This window comes from Artemia sp. Qi Xiang Cuo, chromosome 3 (assembly GCF_049724085.1).
Source record: "Artemia sp. Qi Xiang Cuo chromosome 3, ASM4972408v1, whole genome shotgun sequence".
In the NCBI taxonomy this organism is placed as follows: Eukaryota; Metazoa; Arthropoda; class Branchiopoda; order Anostraca; family Artemiidae; genus Artemia; species Artemia sp. Qi Xiang Cuo.
Genome location: NC_142796.1, coordinates 1,492,177 through 1,511,140, shown reverse-complemented (window position 1 = coordinate 1,511,140; position 18,964 = coordinate 1,492,177). Strand labels below are relative to the sequence as shown.

Genomic DNA, 18,964 nt, shown 5'->3' with positions numbered 1-18,964 from the left:
GTAACTATAATGTGACTTGGTACTTTGAAATTATTTTGTACAAAAGCGTAACTATCATGTGACTTGGTAGTTTGAAATTATTTTCTACAATAGCGTAACTATAATGTGACTTGGTACTTTGAAATTATTTTCTAGAATAGCGTAACTATCATGTGACTTGGCACTTTGAGATTATTTTCTACAATTGCGTAACTATAATGTGACTTGGTATTTTGAAATTATTTTCTACAATAGCTTAACTATTATGTGACTTCGTACTTTGAAATTAATTTCTACAATATCGTAACTATCATGTGACATGGTAGTTTGAAACTATTTTCTACAATAGCTTAACTATCATATGACTTGGTACTTTGAAATTATTTTTTACAAGAACGTAACTATAATTTGACTTGGTACTTTGAAATTATTTTCTACAATAGTGTAACTATCATCTGACTTGGTACTTTGAAATTATTTTCTACAAAAGGGTAACTATCATGTGACTTGGTACTTTGAAATTATTTTCTACAATAGCGTAACTATAATGTGACTTGGTACTTTGAAATTATTTTCTATAATAGCGTAACTATCATGTGACTTGGTACTTTGAAATTATTTTCTATAATAGCGTAACTATCATGTGACTTGGTACTTTGAAATTATTTTCTACGATGGCGTAACTATCATGTGACTTGGTACTTTTATATTATTTTATAAAATAGCTTAACTATCATGTGAATTGGTACTTTGAAATTATTTTCTAAGATAGCGTAACTATAATGTGACTTTGTACTTTGAAATTATTTTCTACAATAGCGTAACTATAATGTGACTTGGTACTTTGAAATTATTTTCTACAAAAGCGTAACTATCATGTGACTTGGTACTTTGAAATTATTTTCTACAAAAGTTCGTGTTTAACAAAAAAACAACAACAAAGGAATTATATACTGACCTTTAGTTGTTGTGATTTTAAAAGTTCCGCTTTTATTTAAGCCAATTGTGTTCAACAAAAAAAAATAACAAAAAAAAAGGAATTATTTAATGACCTTGAGTTGTGATTTTAAGAGTTCCGCTTTTATTTAAGCCAATTTTGTTTAACAAAAAAAAAAACCTTTCAGACATTTCTTGTTAAAACTTTATTTTCAACTAATTCATACGGGTTTTTGAAAGCAATTCATACCAGAGTAAAGCACTATCACTATTCTAAGACATCCACTCTGTCATCGTCCCATCCCCAAAAAAATACTTTTCAGACATTTCTTGTTAAAACTTTATTTTCAACTAATTCATCCGGGTTTTTCACAAGCAATTCGTACCACAGTACAGCACTATCACTAGTCTAAGACATCCACTTTGTCATCGCCCTGATCCCCCCAAAAAAATACTTTTCAGACATTTCTTGTTACAACTTTATTTTCAACTAATTCATCCGGGTTTTCGAAAGCAGTTCATGCCAGAGTACAGCAATATAACTAGTCAAAGAACTTCCCTCTGTTCTCGCCCCCACCCCCAAAAAAAAATACTTTTCAGACATTTCTTGTTAAAACTTTATTTCATCTAATTCATCCGAGTTTTCGAAAGCAATTTATGCCAGAGTACAGAACTATAACTAGTCTAAGACATCCCCTCTGTCATCGCCCCCCTCCCCCTAAGAAAATACTTTTCAGACATTTATTGTTAAAACTTTATTTCAACTAATTCATCCGGGTTTTCGAAATCAAGTCATGCCAGAGTACAGCACTCCCTCTGTCATCGCCCCCACCCCCCAACAAAAATTACTTTTCAGACCTTTCTTGTTAAAACTTTATTTCAACTAATTCATCCGGGTTTTCGAAAGCATTTCTTGTTAAAACTTTATTTCAACTAATTCATCCGGGTTTTCGAAAGCAATTCATGCCAGAGTACAGCACTATAACTAGTCTAAGACATCCACTCTGTCGTCGCCCCCACCCCAAAAAAAATACTTGTCGGACAGTTCCTGTTAAAACTTTATTTCAACTAATTCATCCGGGATTCCAAAAGCAATTCGTACCACAGTAGAGCACTATCACCAGTCTAAGACATCCACTCTGTCATCGTCCCATCTCCCAAAAAAATACTTTTCAGACATTTCTTGTTAAAACTTTATTTTCAACTAATTCATCCGGGTTTTTAACAAGAAATTCGTACCACAGTACAGCACTATAACTAGTCTAAGACATCCACTCTGTCATCGCCCTCACCCCCCCACCCAAAAAAAAATATACTTTTCAGACATTTCTTGTTAAAACTTTATTTTCAACTAATTCATCCGGGTTTTCGAAAGCAATTCATGCCAGAGTACAGCACTTTAACTAGTCTAAGACATCCATTCTGTCATGCCCCCCACCCCCCCAAAAAAAATACTTTTCAGACATTTCTTGTTAAAACTTTATTTTCAACTAATTCATTTGGGTTTTTCACAAGCAATTCGTACCACGGTACAGCACTATCACCAGTCTGAGACATCCATTCTGTCATCGCTCCATCCCCCCAAAAAAATACTTTTCAGACTTTTTTTGTTAAAACTTTTTATGAGGGGGACGGAGGGGCCTCTGAGCCTTGCCCTTGAGGCAGATCCTGTTTATTTTCGATTCTGAGTATTTTTGGTTTTCCTTCCAAAATTGACCCCCCCCTCCCCTGCCCTCACAAATGGGGGCACGAAGGGCCTCTGAGCCTTGCCCCTTGAGGCAGATCCCATTTATTTTTGATTCTGAGCATTTTTGATTTTCCTCCAAAATTGACTCCCCCTCCCCTGCCCTCAGAAATGGGGGACCGATGGGCCTCTGAGCCTTCCCCTTGAGGCAGATCCCCTTTATTTTCTATTCTGAGTATTTTTGGTTTTCCCTCCAAAATTGACCCCCCCCGTCCCCTGCCCTCATAAATGGGGGAACGAACCCTCAGAAATGGAGGAACGAGGGGCCTCTGAGCCTTGCCCTTGAGGCAGATCCCATTTATTTTCAATTCTGAGTATTTTTGGTTTTCCCTCCAAAATTGACCCCTCCTCCCCTGCCCTCAGAAATGGGGGAATGAAGGGCCTCTGAGCCTCCCCCTTGAGGCAGATCCCATTTATTTTCGATTCTGAGTATTTTTGGTTTTCCCTCCAAAATTGACCCCTCCCCCCCTGCCCTTAGAAATGGGAGAACGAAGGGCCTCTGAGCCTTCCCCTTGAGGCAGATCCCATTTATTTTCGATTCTGAGTATTTTTTGTTTTCCCTCTAAAATTGACCCCCCCTCCCCTGCCATCAGAAATGGGGGAATGAAGGGCTTCTGAGCCTCCCCCTTGAGGCAGATCCCATTTATTTTCGCTTCTGAGTATTTTTGGTTTTCCCTCCAAAATTGACCCCCCCCCCTCCCCTGCCCTCAGGAATGGGTGAACGAAGGGCCTCTGAGCCTTCCCCTTGTGGCAGATCACGCTTTATTTTGGATTCTGAGTATTTTTGGTTTTCCCTCCAAAATTGACCCCCCCCTCCCCTGTTCTTAGAAATGTGGGAACGAAGGGAACGTTAAACTATTTTAAAATGACAAAACTGTCCAAATATCACAAGTGTATTATAAAGTACACAATCGCCTCAACTCCCCAAATACACTTTTCAGCCATTTCTAGTTAAAAAGTTTTATTCCAATTCGCTAATCTCAATACCCCTTTTTAAATGTCGATCAAACAATTCTGATTGTAGTGTCCAAGTTTTTAATAACAAAGCCTACACACATGTACACACTATGCTTTCAAAAAACCAGTCTGGTTGAAAAAAAAACTTGGAGTTTGAAACAAATTTGTGCGGGGAATCCCCCATTCATACTGCTATCTTTTTTGCAATGTTTAGGAACAGGCGGGGAATCCCCACTCGTTTGGAATGGTACCAACAGGACATAAGCAAATAGCACGTAGTTTTATAACGTGTTTAATCACGTGTAGTTTTAAGAATGTGCATGTGAACTCATGACCTACATTCATTGTGTAATTGACAACAAAAACAGAAAAAAAACCTGTTTGAGGACATTATACATTGCCAAATAACCTCTGGCTGTAGACTATGCCTTGGAAAGCTGCCATGGAACGTAAAGGCCGCAAAGTAGTACCTTGGTTACTGAAAGCTTATATTTGCAAGCAATTGAAACCTAGACACTGCAGGTCAATGGATATTTTAAAGAAAATGACCTGATACTTGAAAATAGTACGTTTCACACTTGAGACTCGGCGAGGAGTTTCTCATACCAAACTTAGGAAAGATTGTTTTATTTATATGTCAAGAAAGATATGTTTTCACCTATGTGATTCACTCCTGTGTTTGTATAAAGAATACAATTAATTGTTTGCATTTTATTTCAGGGCAATCATTATCTCAGGTGGACCTGGCTCAGTAAACTCCCCAGATGCTCCCACTTGTGACCCCAATATATTTCGCCTTGGTCTACCAATATTAGGTAATCCAATGTTTTGTTTTATATAGTTCTTTAGTGCTGTACATTAAAGGAGTTTGGAATGTACTTGTTTTGAAATTGGGTGAAATTAGACAAAAAGAACTATAATCGAAAATAGAAAAAATTGAAAATTATAATAGAAAAGAATTGTAATAAAATAGTGATAAAAAAGAAACTAGCGAACATATGTAGAATTTCCATTTCCTTGTCTCAGGTCTCTGTTTTGTCTGATTTTGTGTTTCTGCTAAACCAAAGCAAATCTATGAAGATTGTTTTTCAGTTTGGGTGTGATTTACAGAAGGGAGGGGGAGCGAATCATCTGTAAAGAAGGTTGTCAAAAGCAAAATAAAATAGAACAATCAATTTTATTCAAAGGGTTCAGGGGTACAGATTCATTCTGGTTTCAGTTTAAGTATGTTTTATTTGGTTAAATAAAGAGTTGAAATTGAAAATAGAAAACAAATCGAAAATTGAAAGTTAGTTCAAAATAAATAATGAATTAAAAAATTATATTATTTATATGTAAAAGATCTTTACAAATGAATAAGTCATGTTTAGTCTACAATAAGAAAAAGTAAAAGTGTTGCTGCCTTACATAGACATCTGCTTCTATACTATAAATGCCTACATACTTACTTTCATATATACCTATATCTATTTCTTTATTTATTGAAAAATGGGCGACAAAGAAAACATAACGACAAATGTATTTAACAAAACTAAACAAAACTAAGCGAAATCGCTACCGTTTTTTTTTCAATTCCCGACACATATCTGCCTCTTTGGGACTCCTCCTCCCTTTCCCCTTTAAATAAATAAAACAAAATCATTGCAGGGATTTTATGCGCCTTTTCCATAAAAACAAAACAAAACTATTCTCACCCTTCTCTCTCTTTCTTTCGTCCCTACAAAGCATGTAACGAGCTCCTGAAAATGATATGTTGATAGAGCTCGGATGAAACCCATCTAGTCATAGTCTACAGGCTTTCTAACCAATGCTGGCACTCACCTACTTAAATCTACATAAATCTTACTTTAATGCTCATAAAAGCACTATCACTCCAAAAATAATCATTTATTTTAATCATTAGTCCAATTTTTTCAAACATCAATTTTTCCAGTTTTTCCAATCATTAGTCCATTACTCCAATAATTTTTTGGGTAAAGCAGATATTTCGCAAATAAGCACGGGATTGATCTTTTGGTATTACTCTGTTCCTCTTTTGAAAAGATTCAGAAAATTATTCGGTTAAGAATTTTGAAAAAAAAGTTTCACACTTTTCCATAAAATTCAATCACAGAGAGTTTACTTGTAAAAATTTTGTTACAACAAATCGTTTTATTCTTTGAAATCTCACACATGAGAATCGATAAAAGGGAATTTGGCTTTTCGGTTTTTCTAAGAAAATATGTCAAAGGCGTAGGTCAGTGTAAGTAAAGCAAAGTTTTTACCATGCAACTATAGCAAAGTAATCTCTCCTTTTTCTCTTTTATTACCCCCCCCCCCCCCTAAAAAACAATAGTATTTTGAGTCACTAACTACTTGATTGTACTGAAATCCGGGGCAAACTTTAGTACAAATTCTAACAGCTTTATATAATACACGAAACGGGTATAAATAGTTGGTGAACGTTGAGGGTGCAGCTTAGACAAAATATAGCAAATATGGACGAATCAAAATGAAATACGACCTACTGATAACATTTTTCGGGATAATTCTTTATTTCCGCAGAATTTCTAGATTTTCTTATATTTTAGTACTAATAGTTCAAATCGAATAGAAACAGAGAGATTACTTTTCTAGAATTATATGATAAAAAGTGTTCTTTAATCCCATTGGTTTACATTTCTGAATTATCGGATCAGAATTATCCAACCATCCGAAAAAAACTACAAAATACTTCGTCGTTAAATATTATCAAAGTCTCGTAGCAATATTGCTACACATTTTAGCTTCAAGGAAAAATCACTTTTGTATTTGGGTCGAAAATTTAGAATTAAAAAAAAAAAGAGAAAAGATAATGATCTGCCCTTCTATCGTTACCAACACTTGTTTGTTGTTGCGGCATGAGGAAGGGAATTTTGAAGCATTTGTTGTTTCGTTTGTCATAAAAGTAGTTTCATTATTAATAATTTACAGTAGTAACAAAGCTAATAACATTTTATTTGGTCTAATAACAAAGCAAACCATTATCCTATAATATCCCAACATACAAGCTTTTATAAAAGTCTTCTTACTTTTTTTTCCAATGTATTCATAGTCTGAGGTCTTCTTCTTGGAATGCCAAGCCTTCTGGAGCCCACTTCGGTCTCCTTTTGGCTTCACGACGATTTTCAATCTGCAGGGGATGGTGGGTCAGTAATAAGTCTTGCTACCATCTATGTGATCTACTCGCAGATATTATTATGTCTTAAAAAATCGAAAATACTTTTGTATAGATGTCTTTCACTGTTAGCTGGTAGGCTTGAGAGCAGCAACACGTTGATGTCAGGCCGGAGGTTTGCCTCACTGAAGATTATCCTAATATTGATTACTTCCTGCTGGATGCATTGGCATTCCAACAATCAGGTGGTTCAGTGATTCTGGAAATGAGTTGCAAAGTCTGCAATATGTATCGGCTCGTTTATGCCAAGTAAACTCCTCTTTTCGCAGGATCAAAGAGTTGCTTTTGATTCTATAGTAAAGAATGTTTTCTGCCCGTGATGAAAATGAGATGGAATGGGCATTTTTGTTTTTGAAGGAACTCTTCTTCTGATTATGTCTCTGAAGGTCTGGGCCTTCAAATTGGGATTAGTTGAATTGTTCAAGGAGCTACTAGCTAGCTGGTCTACTACCTCATTATATTTTATGCCTTGGTGGTTGGGGATATGCTGGAACTTGACTTCAATAAGGCTATTTTGGAGACTGATTAATTGATCTCTGATTGTCCTCAGATCTGTATCCATAGCTGTATAATAGATATTTTCAATGAGCTGAAGGGCGCCTTTCGAGTCTGAGAGCAATACTACTCTTTTGGAAGCCGGTTGATTAATATTGATGACCTTTAAAGCCTCTTTTATTGCCGATAGCTCTGCAGTGGGGATGGAATTATTGTCAGGAAGTTTGGTTTTATATTCAGTGAATAATTCGGGAAAACAGATGCAGAGCCGCATTTGCTGCCTTTAACCGAGCCATCAGTGTAAATTTGGAGAGAATCTAGATACAAAGCGGTCATTTTCTCATGAACAAATGTCTGAATTTGGATTGGCAGGTAATATGTCTTTTCCAAGGGTATCAACTCTATTGAAACACTTGGAGGTGACATTTGCCATCCCGGGGGGGGGGGGGGCAAGAAAATGACTGAAACAGGGTGAGTCAAGTTTACGAGATGGGACAAGCTCGATAAATGTTTTCCATGACCTTATAGATGTTAAACTATGGGAGATAGCATCTTTGGCAAAAGTGAACTGAAAAATATCATGCCCGTGACCTATAGCTTGTATCTTGCTGTAATATTTGATGATCAGCGTTTTCCGTCTTTCTAAAATAGAGGGTAGGCCGTTTAAGTGTTTCACTTTGTTAGAGGGGCACTGAGCATAAGCCCTGGGGCAATTTTGCTAGCCATATTTTGGATTGTTTCTAATTTGGCAAGATTAGTCTTACTACATTGTCCATATGATTCAATGACATACTCAATCTTTGAATAAATAAACCTCTTGTAAAAATCAAAGGGTATTTCTCGGGAATTAGTCCACTTTGACCGCACCAGGCGCTTGAGGATGAGTAACCTTTGCACATATGACTTTTTTTTTACACAGTTGATTTGATTTTGCCAAGTCAGTCTTAGATCCAGGTATACTCCTAGAAATTTGGGTGCTACAGCGTATTCTATTTCCACATTGTTAATTGAATAATTTTGGTGGTATGAGGGACTTTTTGTTGTGAAATATGATTGCATTTGTCTTATACTTGAAGACAGGTAGGGAAAATTCAGCAGAAAAGGCTGCCAACTCCTCTAATGCTAAGTTAATATTATTTGCAATAATATTTATATCTCTACCTACTGACCAAAGAACTAGGTCATCAGCAAATTCAAGCTTTGATATTAAATCACTGCTGAACTGAAGCTCACTTCAAACTAATAAGAAAAGAAGGGGGTTGAGTATGGACCCCTGTGGGAGCCCAACATGCAATGCTGAAATACTGAATAGCTCATTTTGCACCCGGACTTTGTAGCTTCTGTCAGATAGATAATTGAAGAGGAACTTAATGACTCCATCCAGGAAATCCATCCATTTTAGAATGGGACAAGTGAGACGCTTGCAAACGCGGTCAAAAGCTGATTCAAAGTCAACTGAGACTGCTATCATGGTCTCACCGCTATTTATGGTATTTCTTGCAGCTGCTTCAAGCTGGATTACTTTGTCTAGAGTATTACGCCCCTTATGAAAGCCAGCCTGGGAATTAGATAGAATTCTAATAATTTCCACAAGCCGTTCTAACCTCCTATGTAGTATCTTTTCAAAAAGTTTTCCAAGCACTGGTAGTAGTGAGATAGGCCTTTAGGAATTGAGTAAATCTGAAGGTTTACCTTGTTTTCTAATTGGGATTATAATGACCTATTTCCATATCCTTGGGAATATTTTTGTAGTCCATGCGCAGTTATATACATGAAGTAGGGCATCATGAAAAATTTCTCCTGCATTTATGCTTCACTGGATACTTGTTTCGTCTTCTCGTGATGCTGAAGAGGAATTGGAAGACCTTATAGCCTCCTTTAGTTAGGATTTGGTAAACATAAGTACAAGTTCCTTCTTGAAACGTGTCTTCTCATGCAACTTGCACACTCTAGGCCTTCCTCTATGCACTGTGGGGACCTCTTTGTTGAAATGAATAGCAAATGCTTAAGTACTATCGTTTTCGGGCATTACAGTGGTTTCCCTTGTTGTAAGACAGGGGATCTTTCAATTGTAAGTTTTATTATTACCAGCCATTATTATTGCCAGCATCTTTTTTTTTTACATTTTTAAGGGTCTCTTTTTATGTTGTAAATTTAAAAAATTGAGAAGCTTCTCCAGTTGTGAAAGTGTAATTCTCAGTTCAAAAATTCAAAAAATGGAAAAAAACCTATTGATGTGGTACGCTAAAGTGTCCTTTTGGTGGATTTTAAACGCTCGCCAAATTCGGGTCTCTTTACTTTTACCTTTTTTATGCAAAAATCTAAAGAAATTGTCTCTTTTGCAAAACATTTTGTCATTCCCTTACCATTTTTTCTCGTAGTCCAAGTAAACCTTTTAATATTTTATTTAATCAACGTCTTTTAAAGGCATATGCTATGGAATGCAAATAATTAACAAGGAATTTGGAGGAACTGTGGTCAAAAAGAATGTGAGGGAGGATGGCCAGTTTACAGTAGACATTGATCCTAAAGCCCCTCTCTTCAAGTAAGTATCAATTAGTCAATTTTCCAAGTTAGCTGTTATTTTTTTCTGATACGCTAACACATTCAAGTAGAGCCATTGTAGATTCAATAATAAATGTTTGGGTTCTGCCCCCTCCTATTCCTCTCTAAGACAAAGCTATTATATTGTTACAATCAATAACAAATGTTGTATCTGACGCCTTTTCCCGACCATAGGTTAATTCCTCATCCAAAAATTCTCTTTTGATTCGTTTATCCACTAGATATAGCTAAGTCTTGTTTCTGTAAAAAAAAAAAAAAAAAAAAAAAAAAAAAAAAAACTTGGTTTCATTGTATGCATTGAAAGTAAGGTCAGACTTGAGGTTCCATACAAAATATTATTTTTTTTTTTATTTGGCCGCTCATTCCACTTCTCACATTTTTGCTTCATCCTTGCTAATAATCTGTCTTGGTAAGTGTATGTATCAATTTTCTCATTTCATAGTATCACCTCTTTTTCTTCAACAGAGAACAAAAAATCCCTGTGATGTTTTTAAGAGTTCCCTTTCAGCTTCGGACTTTTCATTTTCTTTTTACGACTAATAGATTTGAATATAATTTAATAAAGGAGCACAGAAATAAATTTATGTAATGGATTTGTTCAGTATCTGAAAATACTTAGAATTGAATTTTCAACTTTGTTTTGTTATGGGCCTAGAGCAATAAAAATTGCGATCATTATTATGATACAAACACAGCCCATCGTGGAGTTCTCTTCATCCTCGTTTATTCCTAATTTAAGTGATATATCTTCCTAATATTAAATTTAAAACTAATTTTCACATCCTGAGCTGTCAAAACCTCCAAAAATTTATTAAATTCCCTTGTATTTTTAGCCAGGACTCAAAAATCTTGGTCCTTACCTTCCCATAATATCATGTTCTCCCATAGCTTTTACTCTGTTAGTCGGGGCATAATATTCCATATAAACGGGGATGAAGCACAATTCTGCTTAACTCTGGATTCGACATCGAACCAGCTACTAGCTTCACTTTCTACCTTAGCTACGGCAATTTTTTTTTTTTTTTTTCTTCATATTTATAAAATTCAGGAATTAAGGGTTTTGATAATGGTTGTCAAGGGGTCGTAAGGTTGACAAGGGTTCTAGTCAAAGTGGACATCACAGTTTGACTTAGAGTAGCGGTAGAGGTAAATCAAAATATTCTATGCGTATTGGGTCATCGAAATTGCGTATCTGCAATATCTCTGGAACGACTTAGGGGTGGTGTTGAAACTTTAAAGGCATGTTGGGAGTGATGTTGAAAAAGGAACGGAGGATATACTAGGTCATACCCAGGCATGCTAGGTCTAGAAGGCTCGACAGTATTTGGCTTTTGGCTTCCAGATTTTGGAACTATCTTTTTGTTCTACTTCAAATTTAATCATTACTGGTTCATCACATGGCCTTAGATATTATTCATTTTCTCTCTCTCGTCTCTCTCTTTTTCTCTCTACTATATTGTGACTAGGCTTGATAAATCTAATAAAATATGTAAATTTTTCTTTCCTGTTTCTTTTTCTTTCTCCTTAATTCAGGAATTAAGGGTTTAATAATGGTTGTAAAGGGATGGCAAAGGAGTTTATGACAAGCACTGAATGCTTGCCGTTTTGGGCGAAAATATGTTAGAAAATGATCCACATACTTCTTAGAATACAATGGTTTAATTCTCATGAATCAACACTTCAAGTTAATCTATCTGTGAAAAACAAACGCCTCTTTTCTCATCTCTAAAACTAATAGTTCATCTCTTAAAGCATTATCTACACCATCTCTTAGCCCAAAATCAAGCTAGCTGTGTCTAGGCTAAAAAAATATGGGAAGCTTATTAGTGCAACTGACAAATAGATTATACGAGATATAATATTTCTGGTTTTGCCACTGCTGATTCTTCAGACTTTCGACACGTGATTTGATGAAAAAATGTCTCTTTTCTATGAATAGGTAGAAAAATATATCTTCTTTGAATACATCAAGAAACGTTCATGCAAACCCCTCCCGTATTTTAAGTCGATAGAAGAGCCTTAACGAAGGTCCTATCCTTATATTGTAGGTATCTCAGGAGCAGCTTAGGTTATGAATTTGGAACTTCCACTGAATTTTTAATTTTGAGATGCTATGGGTTGTGGTTCGGATTGGGACCCTGACTTTTTTTTATTTATTAATAATAAATAAAAAAACTTTTTTAATGCAGTAAAAAAACTCATAAAAGAATAAATGGATAAAAAGCAACACTTGGTAGACATATACACGGAATAGTAATAACTACAACAAAGAATTTACATAAAAACTAGTTGTTTATAGCTAGTGAATAGCTAGTTGTGGAACCTTACGGGGGAGACTATTGAAGATGAGTTTTTGAATTTCGAATTTGTGGCTATTAATTTATATTACATATATATATACATATATATATATATATATATATATATATATATATATATATATATATATATATATATATATATATATATATATATATATAACTGCAAAACTTCTAATCAAAACATTGAATAGTTGTTTGTAGGTTCCGATATTTTCATTTTATTTATAAATAGAATAGAATTGTGTTATTTCTTGTCACTTTTTTTTAAAGAAAGTAGTTGTGAAGCTTTAAGACAAAAAAGCAAATAAGGTGGAAAAAAATAATAGTAAAATGGATTGAACACTTTTTAGGTAAGGAAAAATCTAAAAAGAGAAAGAACTGACTGTTTTTTTTATTGATATCCTTTGTTGTATATGTTCTTGTTATCTTTTTAAAATTTTATATGTTCTTCTTATCTTTTTAAAATTTTACTTTGCTTTATAGGGGTTTAAGTAACGTACAAAATGTGCTGCTTACGCATGGTGATAGTATTGACGAAGTTGCAGATTCATTTTCAATTATTGCTCAGTCTGGATCAATCGTAGCCGGAATTGGTAATGAGAAACTGAGGATCTATGGTCTCCAGTTTCATCCAGAGGTAAGCAAAATATCTATATCCTGATTTCCTGTAATAAATTTTTTTGCACTCTTTAATTATTGTAATAAAATGATGATAATGCTTTTTATACTAGGTCCAGCTAAACTAGATTCTGACAGGACTTGAATTTTGATTTAATAGGGTAAAAATAGTGGCGCCTTGTCAAGGAAGTATTGGGTGGGGGCGAATTCATTTTTCCAAATTAACGGGGGGGGCTTCCGAGTGAGAGACTGAGGATCTATGGTCTCCAGTTTCATCCAGAGGTAAGCAAAATATCTATATCCTGATTTCCTGTAATAAATTTTTTTGCACTCTTTAATTATTGTAATAAAATGATGATAATGCTTTTTATACTAGGTCCAGCTAAACTAGATTCTGACAGGACTTGAATTTTGATTTAATAGGGTAAAAATAGTGGCGCCTTGTCAAGGAAGTATTGGGTGGGGGCGAATTCATTTTTCCAAATTAACGGGGGGGGGGGCTTCCGATTGAGAGTGAAATTTTCCAAAGTTTTCCTAGCCACTGTTTGTGGCTTAGCCACTCTCTTTGCTGTTGGATGTGAGTAATAGGCTTTGTAATTATAATGTGCTTTTAACAAGTTTTGGCTATTGCCCCATTCATAATGAGATTTTACTGATAGAAAGATTTAACTAAAGCTAATTTCAGCCAATCAAAAATCCTATGAAAAATCTAATTGGCTAAAATTGGCACTAGCTAAATTTTGATATTTGTCGAATCTCATTTTGAACGGGCCGTGTCTGTTTAAATCTGTTTTAGCCCCTATAGATGCTCGTTTGTATCTCGGAAAGTATAGCAGGTATAAACAATCTGACTGCAGCTTTGGACTGACCATGTTGAGATTAGGGGAGGTCTATGCTTAACTCAGCATCAAAATTTTTGTTTAGATATAAGGTTTTGACAGCCACCCTGTACTCTTGACATCTTTCTAGAAGGGCTGTGGAGTCAGAGTCGTGGTATCAGAGTTTTAGTAAGTTTTTGATGAATGTAGTTGGAATTGGAGTCGGTATTTTTAAAATGTCTGGAGTCGGAGGAGGTGGAGTTGGATATAACTTAGAACCGACTCCACATCCATGCTTTTTAGATATTCAAACAACTTTTTTTTGGCAATTCTATAGGGAAACTTTGGAGAATTCCCTTTCAATCAGATTTGTTAGTCAGAATTTTCGTAGCGAAGTCGCGTTTCCTTCACAAAATTTATCATTTTTGTCGGTTCCGAGCTTATAGCACAGAAAAGCAAAGAGTGTACTTCAAAAAATCTCGTGACTCAAAAACTCTTTTCCTTTTGACTGTTATAATAAAAAAAAAATCAATGTGGTTCAGATTCTCTTTGAGATTAAAAATCCATAATGAATTTTTGTGGAAAACATCTAGCAAATCTTCCTCTGAATAATTTATACCAAAATTATATGATTGGAGATAAGAGTACTTATCAGGTTTAAAAAAAAATCTGATTTGCTAGATTCTCTTTTCTGACATACTCTTTTAAGACATACTTCTCTATTTCTGACAAATAATATAACTGGCTAGTACGAAAATACATCCTCAAAAATAGACCAATGTAATTCGATCCTTTTTGTTTTTTAACATGGAAATATAAGATTGTAATCTCTCTTTTTGCTATTTGTTATTATCAAATACAGGTTGAAAAACCATTGTGAGATGAAAAACCATTGCTAAAAAGAAAAAAAGGATAATCAGTGAATTCCAAGTGTTTTGACTATGATTTGTGTCAAACTTTCTTCAGCTTGAACATACAAAGGTGGGGGAGGAGTTGGATTTGTGCTCTCTTCCCCGGAAATCTTTTTATTTCTCGAATTCTCCTTAATTTTTCATATTTTCTTTGTGGTTCGCCTTTTTTTATGTTATACCATCCCCTGTGAAAGATACGTATGTATGTGCCTAGTTTTCATTGGAAAAGGAATAAAAAAAAGTTCAGACAATTTAGCGTGAATCAAAACATAGGGGATGATTACAAAAAGATAAAACGAAACTTCTAGAAGAAAAAATTAAAATTCAAAATGACCACCTGTAGGTTTTCCCTTGATTTGTTTAATTTGAATGTCATCACAATTTTGCCTTTGATTTACTCGTTGAATTTTCGGTGATTTATCATTTTTAGTGTTGACATTAACCGTTTTCTTGCTTGTTTCAAATTATTATATATTATTTTCTTACATTCAAATTTATATTTCTCTTCATTGCTTATTTGGATTTTTTTTTTCATGGCTGTCTTTTTTTACTTTTAATTTTAAAATTGCCAGCCTTTTCAATAATATTATATAGTCTAGTTTTTTGAGTTGAAGACGGCTCTGCAAAGGTCCTTGTCGAAAAATTGTCAAGAAATCACAAGTGTTTATATTACTTTTAAGCAATTAATTTCTAGTTGATATATCCTTATAACCAATTTTTATAATCATGAGAAAAATTAGACATTAGCCTTGTTTTTATAGGGAAGAAATTACTTAGTATGATGATACTTTTTAGACTTGGAGTTGTTATAAACAAAGAAAAGGGCAGTGTGGTTTTAGGAAGGGTAAAGGATACGTCGACTAAATTTTAACCTTTAGATTAATAATTCAGAATATTAATTAGATCAGTAAATTAATTAATTAACTAAATTAATAATTGAGATTATCCAACATTTTTGGATTTCCTGTAGGATACAATTGTTTAGGTAAATCATATTTATTGACTTATACAATTCATAATAATGATATTTGATGATGACGTATGTTTAATATTAAATATTTTAAATTACATAGTCTTGATGCCAAACGATAACTTTATCAGTCCTACGCTAGCCACCAGATACGTACGGCGGGGGGAGATCTCTAGCCCTGACCTCCTAAAACCTCCAATTTTCTTAAATATCTAGGCACTTCTTTTTAAAATTGTCAAATAATTGTTTTTATTATCCCCCTCTCCCCAGACAAAAAAAATCCATCCGTCGTGCCTGCTGACTGCCCTCAAGTTTTTTTGTAAACTTATGCATTCTGCCAAGAAATCAGCGACGCGTGGGATCCTGCATGAAACAGAGTTAAAAAATATCTAATAAAACCCAGACCTCTCTTTTGCTTCCACAACACTCCCCCATCTCCCCCTCAGCTATTGAAGTTTGCTCCGAAGTCATGCTAGTACAATTTTGGGATTTGTTTTGCTCTTATTGGGGATTTCAGTCTTGTTGATTTATTCTTTTCATTGGAATTCTCTGGACATCATATTCAAATTCTAAAAACCCTAATGATGGCCACCATAGGAAAGTTTGGAGTCATCGCTGGATCATCAAGACTGCTTGATTTTTCCAAAACTAAAGATGAGCTTATAAGGCTATCTGTATGAAATATAATAATACTGATGGTGATAAAATTTGGTTAATTCTGCTTTTTAGGTCGACTTGACTGATTGTGGAAAGGATATTTTTAAGAATTTCCTGTATGATATTAGCGGCATAAGACCGGTGTATACGATGCGCAACAGAGAAGAACATTGCATCGCTGAAATTAAAAAAGCAGTTGTAAATATGAAATTTCTTGTAAGTATCTATTTAAGTATCCCAGTAACTTATATTATCTTAAAACTTTTTAATATGAATTTTAACGACTCCCCCCTCCACTTTACCCATGAAACAGTTTTTTTTTTCAGCCAACTCACCAATCCCTTCAGCTCTACCAATTTCATCGACCTTTTCCTGAACTTTACATCCATATCTGCGACCATCCCTATTGTCGTCATACAATCTCATTTCAAACAAGCACTTCTAAAATTTACTCCGAGGAATAAAAATAAAGAATTATTTTATTTCTGAAATATCAGAAAACAGAAATTCTTGTATCTTATTAATGGCTATAGCGTGGTTTTGACATTGAATCAAAATAATTAGTGGAAATCAAAGGTAGGGCTTTGTAATTAAAATTCTACTGTAACTAAAACTTAAATGCTTTCTAAGACTACACTGGCGAAGCATGACAGTAAGAGAAAAAGTAGGAAAACAAGGTGATTTGCAGCTAGTGAAGAAAAGAAAGAAGGGAAATGCCAATAGTTCAGCTGAGACCTACATTCATATGTCCTTTGTGCAAAAAGAAGGATTTTTTGAAGTTTTTTTTTTTTTTAAATAGCTTTCTTTTTTTCAGAAGAATGGTGGAGCAGAGTTTTTTGCCGAAGTAATTACGTTTCGTTTTTTTTTTAGGTCACTAACTACTCATTTGGGGCTAAGATTGCAGTTTTAGCCTTAGCCCCTGTGGCAAGTGGCCCGATTCTTGTAAATAGTAAATTTTGGAACAAAGGTTTTATAAATAATTTTAAATAGGACGGTGGGCTTTGAAGTCATAATGGTGCATAAATATTGTTCTAAATAATTGCAGGGCCAAGACCCCCCCCCCCCCTTTCTCCATTTATGAGTATAGACAGAACCAAATTGGACTCTTAATTTTTTAAAGCATCCTAGGACTGCTTTCTGTGGGCTGGTCTCCCCTATACTAATTCTGATATTTAATTTTGTCTGATATTTAATCTAACGGTAATGTGATTTGTGTCAAATCGCTTTAATGGTGTTTATGTTTTCTGGAAATTGGAAGTAGGATAGTTGGTCTATTATATAATAGTATTGCGGAAAAAGTAGAACATAGAAAATTCTAAAGGCCGAGTTTTAGCGTAATATAGAATGAATAGTGTCTAAAGACCTATGTTCAAAGCATTTATAAGCCTCTCCCCCTCCATCACAGTATCGACTTATCGACTGCCCCCCTCTAGACAAGATGCTGCTTACGCCCATGCATACACCGCGCTTTATGGGCAGGGGAAATTGTGATGGTAGTGATTATTATATTTGTAAGGAACATAGCTGAATTGAGAATTAAGTGGTGTTTTTTTTTGCCATCTGACTTATTTACACTGTAAATTTAGCCATCCTTTTAGCTGTCGTTATTGCTGTGTTGAAATGCGTATTGATTATGATTATCAGGAGGCACCAAATGCGGGGGGGGGAGTGGGTAATTGACCCCTCATTTGTATTTTGGAAGTAACTGTTTTTTATGTATTTTTATTTAAAAAAAAGCCCCGGTCTTGGCTTTGAGAAAATACATTCCTTTGTGTCTTCATTAAAGAAAGAATCGAAAAAAACCGTTACCCCTCATTACTGCCACTGAATGCTACATATAATATATATAAGTTTTGCCAGTCACATCGCTTGAGTTTACAAAAGAATTACAAATTCAATTATAATTGCACCATAGATAAGCATTCGTCATATCAGTTAGTACACAGATAAGTCCTCGATAGTATAGTGGCTAGTATCCCCCTCTCCCCCCGGTCCCGCGGAGTACACTGACAAGTCCTCGAGTATATATTGGCAAGTATCCCCCCCCCCTGTCATACGGGAGACCTGGGTTTGATTCCCCGCCGGGGAGGACTTTTTTTTAATCGAATGTAAATTAAAAATGTCGTATTAGTCAAGACCGTATTAGTTAAGACCAATTTGCGAGCCGATGAAATTTGTTTAGCTTTTTAGAAGAAATAGTTCTTTACCTGCATTTTTACGACCACTTTATCTGTCGGGGAAATATTTTTTTTCTATTTTAGGGGATGGAGTTCAAACTAGGTACCCCTGGATACGGCCCTGCTATAACTATTAATATCAATTGATAATTATAAATTACAGCAAGCATTTAAAACTAATAATTACCTGACAATCATGACAACGCGATAATTGTTAACTTCAGAGTTTTGAATCTGTCATAGTAAACGGATTTTATGTCTATTAATTGTGTTTATGTCAGTTTTTTTCTTATTGATGCCATATTTTTGGACTAAATTAAAAGGTAAAAGAGTGGTGCTCGTTCTTCTTTTCTGTTTTTCTAGGTCTTAGCCCCTCTCCCTTTTCCCAAACCGGATTTCGGTACTTGTATGATATACCCCCTACCTAATATTCTTCTAATATGTTTCTCTGACGCTCAATCCTAATGAAATATAACAAGGTAAGATCAAAATGTGATATTTAGAAACAAATTTGGGCTATATATTTGCACATTAGGGGGTGGGGTTAAAGTGTAGCGGGTCTGCAGGCCTAATATGTTAGGTACAATCATTCTGCATATTATCAATCAGTAAAAATAGTT

General features: G+C 34.8%; 1 protein-coding gene across 1 annotated transcript in view; it reads left to right on the top strand.

Annotated features, from left to right (window-relative positions):
- bur (GMP synthase burgundy) overlaps positions 1–18,964 on the top strand; it is a 59,993-nt gene that overhangs the window by 882 nt on the left and 40,147 nt on the right. The window contains exons 2-5 of the mRNA XM_089087267.1: positions 4,337–4,431; positions 9,735–9,852; positions 12,677–12,830; positions 16,240–16,383. Coding sequence (XP_088943393.1) covers positions 4,337–4,431; positions 9,735–9,852; positions 12,677–12,830; positions 16,240–16,383 — 511 coding nt within the window. The remainder of the gene's footprint in view (positions 1–4,336; positions 4,432–9,734; positions 9,853–12,676; positions 12,831–16,239; positions 16,384–18,964) is intronic.